The following is a 10,911-nucleotide window of genomic DNA, read 5'->3' as shown; positions in this document are numbered from 1 at the left end:
TACGGTCAATATATGTATATATATTAGATCTATAGTAAGTTGTCTAAGGTCAATCGCTAAGGAAAATCGTGGACTATGTTACGTGTGTTATATTTATTTAAAGCGATCACATACATCATAACAGACATAAATAGGATACTCTAGATGTGTCATTTATGCCGATAAACTATACATTCTTTCCGAGTACTCGACACGAGGTCACATAACGTGAACACATTTATAATTGTAATATGCTATTTGTCCTTAAAAGCACTTTTATATATGCCATTTAAATAAATAAATGTCACTGTAGATATCCAACAGCGATAACATAAAAATCTTCGACACTGGCATAAAATATCAACAGCGTTACGTGCAAAGTGTATAATAATAACTCTCTGTGAAGTTTAATTGATAACAATGCGTTAAAATATTTCTGTGCTATGTAAGATACTTTATGAATCAATAATTTGTCTTATAATTCGCTACCTTCACTGTGCTAATACTTAAAATAAAACTGTTATTAAATAACTTTTTTTTTAAATGTGTAAATCTCTTTCAAGGTATTCAGTCTCTCTCAAAACAACTTTGAATTTACTGAGAAATAAAAAACTTTGCTCAAAAGTACTTTGTGTCGATGCAACTTTTAGAAAAGTTATTACATAAGTTATATGAATATAACTTGTTACTATTTCAAATAAACGTACTGGATTATCATTAGTACAGAGATGCATAGAAATGTCGGCAGAATTTCGATAGAAAATCTATTAGAAAATTTTTGATTTCTAACGTTGCTTTGGTCTTTCATATTTTGACTTGCGTAAGCTCTTAGTCGTAAGACTTAACTGTTCTTTTACACATGAATGATTACACAATTAACACTTGTTACGTAATGATGACGATTAAGTGATTACGATTTATTATTCTTGTCATTCCTTATCATTATTATATTAAAGAAAATTCAGTAGTGATACGGTATTTTCAATTATATACTTCATGTGTTAATAATATGTGATTAAATCATCAGAAAGAGTTAAATTGGTAGAGAAAAGTAGTGTTCAATATTTTAGATATAAAAGGAGCTAGAGTCTAACAAATCGGAATGTCGAATAACTTGGGTTACGTGAAATGATTAATAACGACATGTGTATTATTGTGAGAACGTATGATTTTGTGAATGAGTGTCTCTTAAATTAAGAAAAGAGTTCTTACAATTAGAGAATGCATTTATATAACATGATTTCCTATTTTGCTCTTATCGTAATAATCTTACAGTGATGATATGGGCGAACAAAAGTTTGTGCGTCGTTTTTTATAATTTATATCATGCGCTCGCGCGGACGCAGAGAATGCGGAGAATCGGTATTAGCAATGCCATAAACTTCTGTCGATAGGATTTACATAAATCTACATGCTAAACGGAAAATCTTGATTCACTGATAATTGATACTCTCATTATTTATCAAAGTATAAATCATTATTCGACCTAAAATTACTTTCCTTTGGCGTATTACCTCTAGAATCTTACACCAAGTACAAATTTATCGAAAACGTGATCATAAAAAGGTGATTAATACGAATGACAAGATTCTTTCGGCTTACACGCTTATGTTACGACTTATAGTGATTGTATATACTTATGTTGATTGTAATGGATAACGAATGACGAATATTAATTGATCGCAACAGATTTAGAATGCAACATTGTTCAACCTCATTTAGAAAACCTCCAATAAAACACATATAAATTTCTGCGATACAGTAGTTGTATAGAGTTATATAGAGAATTATAACAGTATTTTTTTAAATTAACTTCAACTAAAACTGCACTTTTTTATATATACATTCAACGATCTAATTAAACGTGTGAACACACTGAAATATTTTCTTATTTCGTAAAAGTAATGCAAAGTAATATTAACATTTATGTGCATTGTTGCGATAATAAATAAGACAAATAAATTGGATCAAAATAAACATATATGTTTCTTAACTCCAGTATGCAAAATAATGTCACGTTCAACTTATAGCTTTTAACGATAAAATAATTGTACTGATGGAAAGTCTTTACTCTTGACTTAGAAATATTTCGTATACACGCAACAGATATTAATTGCTGTTAAAATTAAATTTGAAATAAAATTCTAATGATTTCTCTATTAAATACAAGCATACATATAATTACACCACAAGATGCAACTAGTCCATATATATATGTATATATAAATATATTTATGTAACACATTTCACGTCATAAATAAACATAACTTTTTATCGATGGCTCAATGCAAGTGTTGTAACTTAAAATACTATGTCTTTCTATGTTTCTTTGAGCCCCACAACAGTTTTCTAATACGAATTCTCCTTATCATGGATAATAAACAAGCAACTGTCTTATTAATAATGTGACTAATATCACACCTGATTTTATTCACAAGATAAAGAAATCTCATCCTGATCATCATTACAAGGTTTTCTTTTAAATTAAAAAAATCATCATACAATAAGAATAAGAAAGGAAATAAGAAAACAAATATTTTATCTCCTATACCGAAGTTCATAATATATAACAAATGGTTTTTTTTCTAACAATAAGTGAGATTTTTAGAGTTCGTTCGTAATGAATATAATTGCCGAACGCACAGAAATAAATTTTATAAAATACAATATATATGTATATAGTCATAAAATATTATCAACTTTTTTACATATTATAAAAGTCTTTGTTTCAAAAATGTTTCGTCCAATATAGTATTTTTCGCTCAGATGTTAAATACATATCTTGTGATTTTATGACATAACACAAATTATATAATTATACGTACACTTTTATGTACAACAATAAATAAATCTTGAAGTAATAATAATGAAAGTGATCTTTTAAAGAAAATCTATTAACACATAACGTTGTCAAAAAAATCAAAGAAAATTTCTAAATAATTTAGAAATCAGGAAATAAACCAAGATAATTGAAGCACGCCAACGATACAGTGCATCGATGAAGCGATAATGAAGCGAAAGTTGAATGATTAATATGAATATATGTATGAACGTATGTACAACCTATTGGCCAGTGGCTTCCGTCCCCTTCTTCGATGGAACAGACCTTAACCGATAGGAATACAATGTGAAAACGATTTACATTCGTGTAATATTTAATGAATAGCAAACCTGAAAGCGGATTGATACTCTTTGAAACGAAGAAGGGTGTGTACGTGTGTTATGACGGATGAAAGGAGTATGACAAAGGAGAAAGGAAAAGAGAAGTAAAATCCCATTCAATTCTTGCATTAAGTGATCCTTATACATAAAGCTTGATGTTTTTTCTTTTTGTAAAAATTACCAAAAGCCTCCCGCACTGCGCCCGCCCGGTGGATTATTTACGCGAATGCATGCCCTGCGTGCTTCTTCGACATCCTCTGTAAGAAAAACCGCGCTTATATTCCCACAATATGAAGAATAAAACAAATGAATAAGAATTAATGTATTTCCCACAATTGGCTTACGATATCAAGCTCAAACAATTTATTAGAATTAGACTTATCCTTTATTAGTATGAGACCACCAGAAAATATATGCCACGTATGTCTAAAGACTCAAAAAATAATTTATAATAAGACTCACCGCTGATAGAGAAAGTAGAATCTTGTAGGTTTCTCTGCCCTTCGAGTCTTGGGCCCTTCGTGGATGGTGTCACCACGGCGGATTCTGGTAAAGTACAAGTATTAGGTCGCAATTTTATCTTTGGACTATCGTGAATCGAACCGTTTTGATTGGCTCGTGCCGCAGCCGCGGCTGCAGCCACTCTCGCTTCTTCCTTAGCCTTCGCAATCGCGGCGTCTTCCTCGGCATGTCTCTTCGCTTCCGCTTCGGTTCGTGCGACTCCACGTGGTCTCTACGCAGTTGCAATATAATGTCAAATTTCAATAATAAAATTTTTATTAATGTTTCATTTTATTCTGATCAAGTTTTAAAAATTGCAAATGTAATTTAAAAAAATATAATCACTTTAACATTATTATTTAAAAATAACCCATCTGTAAAAAATAGCGGCAGAGAGCGAAGTGGAAAGAAAGAAAAAAAAAGAATCGGTATGTTATACCTTTTCCTTGTCATTTATCATGTCGTACACATAAGCGCCGAATGGATCCGTGTTTACGTATTTTCCGAAGCCATGAACAGCTTTGAGCTCACATTCGTCCACGCATACGCGTCCACTGACAATCACGTATTCAGGTACGCCAGTCACTTCCATACCCTGTAATCGACCATTAATTAAATAATTAAACTACACTAATTGTCTAAATATAACGCACACAATACTGTGCTGCGCAATACTACAACTATCGTTTCTCGTTGAAAGCGGATGATTCAATCAAACTTGCCTCGAAGATGTTGAAGTCAACGGCCTGGACATGGGTCTCGGCGGAAATGGTGCGTTTCCTGTTGGGATCCCAGACGACAATGTCAGCGTCCGAGCCGACGGCTATAACACCTTTTCGGGGATACAGGTTGAAGATTTTGGCGGCGTTCGTGCTGGTGACCGCAACGAATCGCATGGGATCCATTATGCCAGCGTGTACACCCTTCTCCCAGAGCACTGCCATCCTGTCCTCCACACCGTTCACGCCATTGGGAATCTTCGTAAAATCATCTTTGCCCAGAGCCTTCTGCTCAGTACTGAACGTGCAATTGTCGCTACCGATAACTTGAAGATTATCTCTGAAAAGATGGTCATATTAGTGCGTCTGAAGATTGAACTCTCTGAAAGAAAACAAAAGTTAAGTGGTTACTTTGACATCGAATAAGCTAAAGTAATCGAAATTAATAATATGAAATTAAATAGCAAACGTCAAATGATTAAAAGTTGAGGAACAGTAGTCATTTAATGGTAGTCTTTAAACCAACCCAGCCATTCTAAAGAGATCGGAGACTCTACTTACTGGGCCAGGTGTTCGGTTAGATAGGCAGGTGTCGTTGGGTCAGGCCGCAACGGAGGGTTAGTAATAAAACGCCTTGCTCTTTCCACGTTTTTGCCGTATTGCTCGCTACCATCGATACCGATGGTGCTCGTCAGGGTTTCCCCGAAAACGATGATACCGTCCGATCGTTTCGCCGACACGACATCGGCAGCCGACTTGCTCGAAATCGCCGTTATGTACAACGGACTATTCACCTAAAGTCGATATTTTTATTCTCTCTTTGAAATAACTGCTACGTTCTCTCTACTAGTCTATATACTAGACAAAGCAATTTACGATTAGAAAAATACTGAAATTTCGATAAAAATTTCAAAATGCTCCAGTACTAAAATTATCACTATTACCTTTCATTTTACATATAAGAATCAGCTTTATATATTAATATTAAAGCAATTAATTTTTTTATTTATAATATAAAATGTATAAAACACATGTGTAGGTGTATGTAAAATTATATTTTTAATTCCAAACGTACGTATGTCATGCCAAGTATTGATATTATAAATATAAAATTTACAAATAAAAAAACCATAAAATATTTTTCAGCTGTGCTCAGATTTATCTTTTAAAAAAGTTTCTAATAAAACATATTTTTATATCAACCTTTATATAAAATTTTCATATGTATAATTGTACACGTAACAGGCAAATGAATAATAAGAATAAAAGAGCAAAGAGAGAACGAAAATAATGATGGCTACTTTCATATGCATGCGGGTCGGATTTCAACGGAACTATTAAATATAAATTTCAATATGCGAGCGGACAAATAAAGGACGGCATAATTGTGCAATTTGCGCGTATGTCACGCAAGCGTCTAGCTAGACATAGAATAACATAGAAACTGGATAACTAGAATTACTATTGCTGCAATTGCAACCAATTTCCGCTAATAAGCGGGATAGAAAGTATGTGGAGGGAGTAAAATCAATGGTGTGCGTAGACCCAAGACTCGGTAAAATCGATACTTTGAGCCGAATATATACGTACATGCTGCAATGTTATTTGAGAAACGCAATTTTTCTCAAAATATTCTATCGAATAGTCGATAGAATAAAGATAATTAACAGTAAAATCGCGAAGAAACATCGAGTTTCTCCATCCGAGATTTTTCACTACTCTCTACAAATCCAACTTTTCTCTCAATGTACTTGACTCATTTATTTAGGAAAAGACCACTCGTGCGTTATTCCTTTTAGAAGTAGAAAGTGCGTTGATACGTAACCATTACATCGATCTCGAAACGAAAGTGTTTTCCGACATTCTTACGGACAAGATGCTATACTTGGCAAGGGATTCATTTAAGAATGCAATCGGATCTATGTTTAAGGGGAGAGCCTGAATTAGAACGCTAAAAAAAAGCATAATTTTTGCAATTTTTTTTTTTGGCTCCAATAAAACAAATTTTTTCGAAACTTTTGGGGTGTTTTATCACACAGTTTGACATTAAAAAAAAATTTTTTATACAAAAATATTAATTTTTAGTATTAAATGTTCAGCAATATCTACAACCACGTTTTTCGAATTCTCGTACAAGATAGAGAAAAATCTATTTGACTAATCGACTTGATCCGAGATTTTTTAGTTACATAATTGCATTCTCTTCTATGTAAATATCGCTGTTCACAACTAACAGTTTGTATTGGCTCTACCTAGTTTTGGCTCGTAATACACATATCCGACTTGCTAACGATGAATCCTCAAATTGTGCTTGCGTGTTAATTATCTCTACAATTCTACACAGATGGTTTCATAGATTCACGTTCTAGCTCGCTTCGATGTCAAAGTCGTTCTGTAAATTCATCGATAGTTTCGACTCACTTAGCTAACATGTTCACGAGTACTCGTGGCGTGTCCGTATCTGGTCTGAGTGGTGGACTTATAACGTGACCGGCGGCATGTCTCCAGCATTTGTGTAAGTAGTTGGTACCATCCGTGCCGATTGCAGCTGCCAAGGTTTCACCGAAGACACAAACGCCGCGTTTACGCGCGTCTTCCACTTGCTCGGCGGCACTACGGCTCATCACATGCACTACGTACAGCGGACAATTGACCTAAGCATGCAGAATTTTGATACTAGTACGGCGATAGATGCGATAGTGCCTAAATACGTTTTTAGTTGCCGGAGAAAGAAAGAGAGTAAAAGATGGAGAAATATATAAAGAGGAAATTTAAGAATATAAAATTAAAAAAAAAAAAAAATTAAAAAGATATAAGATAATAAGGCGAGGATTTAGAAAGGAAAAATACAATAGAATGTAGGCATTTTTAGATATTCTTAGGCTATTATCGCATTTTACCGCGTGACACAGATATTTCTTGATCTCGGCACGATTTGAGAATTTCGGACATTGGGCACATGCCACGAAAAGCAGCGTTCTGGTTTCTAATCTACTGAAATTTATGATCGTTCGTGAACTAAATACCACTACGGGTAGCGTGCCAAGTACATCCGTAATACAACTTAAAAAATGGTGAAATGTAAAAAAGTCTTACGTGCTCGGATGAAATAAAGTATACATCAAAACAGATAACGAAACACGAATATACGAGACCGATTAAGAGATATCAACGTTTTAGCAACGACATTATTGCGAAGCGTTCCGCTTACCTGATTCGCGATAACGCACGCTCTGTTCACAGCCTCCGCTTCGACCTCTTCGGGGCGTGACATCTCGTGGCCTTCCGGGCCGGTTACTCCTGCGGCCAGTAATTTCTTCGCATTCTAAAACAAGTTTATGACGATAGGAGAGAGAGCTCGTAAATTGTATTTTGCATTAAAATCCTGTTTCAAACAACATTCAAACAACATCTTGAGCCTCCGTTATCCAACGTAACTTTCAAGTCACATAGCGGTTTTATGGCTTAGCTTTCTTTTTATGTTACTTTAGATTAGTTGTCGATTGTAATATTTGAAGAGCAGAAGTTTGAAAGTTATATATAAAAATATTTGTATATTTTCTAGTTTGTGAAATATAAATTTATTATTTATTTTATTTAAATGTGTATATTGAATGCGTGCGCGCGCATATGTGTTCTTTTTATATAAATTACAAATAACTTACTAAATTATAAATAAAGAATTAAAGACAACTTTAAAAGGACTATGGAGTCTGAAAATGTTGAAATGAAATCTCATTATCTCCAAAGGACATCACGAGGATTAATAGTGAAAAGTAGCAAAATGTATGAAACGCAGAATTGATCTCAGATAAATATGTGTATTATCATTAGCGTTATCATAATTTTATATGTATACCTCCGCGATAAGATCACCGTTCTCCGCATGCACCATAGCAACGGCGCCGATTTCTTTACACGCCTTGAAAGTCTCGATCAGCTCCGGATCTCTGAGCATGAACATATCTCGGTACGCCATAAACATTTTGAAGCTACCGACGCCGTGGTCCTTCGCCAACGTTGCCATGTCCTCTTTGACCTGCAGACAGACGAGGCAATGAATACCGATGAATAATGAATCGCGAACGCGGCTTCCTTTCGATTGTACGACTGACGGCAGCAAATAAAGAGGCTCGACGGCAAATCACTCTCTTCCATCGTGCCCTCAGGCAGCACGTGCGAATGGTTTTCTCATCCGCCGTCGCTCGGTATTCCAGTCGCGTGATCGGCAATCGTAGTTATAAGCCGGTTACGAGATCTGCACAACAGTCGCCAATTTACGAAACAAGTTTGTTGGTTTTCCTACGTTTGGAATCGCACTGATCCTTCGAATGTCGGTAATCGAAGCTGTGAACGTAAGAGATTCAAACCACGCTAAGACTAACAAGCTAGCGATAGAATTGAGTTTAACTCTAGTTAAATTCTCTATCTGCGTCTCCATATAGCATGGATAAGAATATAATCTGGACGAGAGAGAGAAACCAAGTTATATAAATATTGATTGATCAAGACCATTGATGTAATTGAATTGAATTATTAATATCAAGTGTTAACATCTAATAAATTCGTTTAAAACTTCTATAAACTGAATTACGACCATCTTAATGAGCGGAAACTACAAAAGGTAGAATTGGATTAATGTTATGTATTCCGTGGGCACTGTAATTTACATTGCACTGGAATTACGTAAATTGTCGTTACGCCAATTGTCATTGCGCCTAGTTAACATAATTAACGCGTTAACATAATTAAGCATAACTAACGTATAAACGTCATAAATTGTGCAGTTTCGATTTTGCATATGATAAATAGGGGAAAGAAAGAGGTCAAACCTAAATGAATTTTCTTTTTTAGAAAGATTTCGTGTTAAATGCTGCAATTATCTCGTTCCGGGTAAAAAAGGCAGAATAGAGAGTGCACATGGCACGATGACCTGACGTAAGCATTATATTGCATTTACAAGAGTGAGTGCTTGATTGACGCATCGTGTCGTAAAAGTAGGCTATACGTTGATCAGAAACAACTTATCTCAAAATAATTAGAAAGCTATAAGTCGGCTTAATAAGTAGCTAGGAAAACTGATTAGAACAGATTGAATTAGATATTTATATTCTAAACTTAATCGGATTGCAATATATTTATTATAATATGTAGGGAAAAAAAAATAAAAAAAAAAAAAAACTATGAGATATCGTAATAAATTTACTTTTGGACTCCAAGATGTGACGGCGACGTGCAGCGCATAATCGCAGCATACTTTTTGATCCGCCGACTGCCTGTATCTCTCGTAAGCCTCCACGAGGCTCTCGTCTTTTCGCGGTACCACGAAATCGATGATCATCGTGGTACCGCCAGCGACAGCGGCTTTCGTGCCCTGATAAAAGTCATCTACCGACTTGGTACCCATAAATTCGAACTCGAAATGGGTGTGCGGATCTATGCCACCGGGCATTACGTATTTTCCACGAGCATCGATGGTTCTTGTGCCACCCGGAATAATGAGATTGCGGCCCATTTGCCTGCAAACAGAAATGACAATATTTGTCAACTATAATCTTTTCATTCTGCACAATCAATTCGAGGGACTTTCGACACTAAAGTGCGGCTTGATTAGTCAAATCAATCTCATTATATTGCATTTACATATGACATTGATACTTGGACGGAGTCTACTGGATCTACCGGGTCTACCGATTACCTAACAGTTACGATCAGTCGCGCTTGCTTGATAAATTACAGCGAACGTAAACGTGTTCGCTGTTGTAGCCACCTCATTCAGTTCTACATGATAGAATTACCGCGATGACGAATCGCGTTTCGTTTGTGGCGATTAGACACGTGAGCTGAAAATATACTATGATACTCATACCGTCATATCGCCAAGTAAAATGCCTCGTTACCTTTGAGAAACAAACGCGCGGATACGCGCCTCACAATTTCCTCTAACAAGCCGAAAAGTGTTTTTCGCGCAAACGACACGTTACATATAAACGCGGAATATGTACTCGTATAAATCAATATTGTGCGTCGTATGATAAAAATGCATCTCGCATTTGCATACCTGATGATGCCATCCTCGATATAGACATCGCTGTCGATTACTCCATCCTCATTCACGACCTTGCCATTTTTAATTAGCAATCTATTCTGCGAGCTCTAGAAAAGAATAATATTTGCGTTAGTTTAACAAGAATATAGTTTATTTTACAGTTTTAAACATACGAGCTTAATAATCGAGGAACGATTAACGATTTAACGTAACGGATTCAGCCTCGTCCACCACTCGCGTCCATGACTCGCCCGAATACCGTCCTTGATATAACGCGACTATAACGCATATAACGCAACTTGGCGACTAGTACGCAACGCGTGCATGGACATGGACTGATGGACTCCAACATCCGGCATACGCAATTAATATACACGCGCATCGCTATGTAGTATATAGCTACTACGCCGGGCCACTACGGTATTATCAATCAGCGATGTATAAGAGAGCGACGGTTCACGCACTTCCGCTAATGTACGCGATACGGATTTAGAGCATGTA

The 10,911-nt window shown here is 35.6% G+C and overlaps 1 protein-coding gene across 1 annotated transcript; it reads right to left on the bottom strand.

The window, feature by feature from the left end:
* Positions 1-76: 76 nt before the first annotated feature.
* Positions 77-10,517, bottom strand: LOC112467253 (dihydropyrimidinase; the record flags this gene model as incomplete). Its single annotated transcript, XM_025035789.1, has 9 exons — positions 77-3,398; positions 3,604-3,874; positions 4,082-4,237; positions 4,365-4,701; positions 6,783-7,015; positions 7,573-7,686; positions 8,221-8,400; positions 9,568-9,880; positions 10,423-10,517. Coding segments are annotated over 9 exons (1,779 nt in total), but the record flags the coding sequence as incomplete, so codon positions are not given.
* Positions 10,518-10,911: the final 394 nt, after the last annotated feature.

Source organism: Temnothorax curvispinosus, unplaced genomic scaffold (assembly GCF_003070985.1).
Source record: "Temnothorax curvispinosus isolate PA1 unplaced genomic scaffold, ASM307098v1 QBEX01017109.1, whole genome shotgun sequence".
NCBI lineage: Eukaryota > Metazoa > Arthropoda > Insecta > Hymenoptera > Formicidae > Temnothorax > Temnothorax curvispinosus.
Note: the sequence above shows the minus strand (reverse complement) of the source record. Positions and strands in the feature narration are given on the sequence as shown.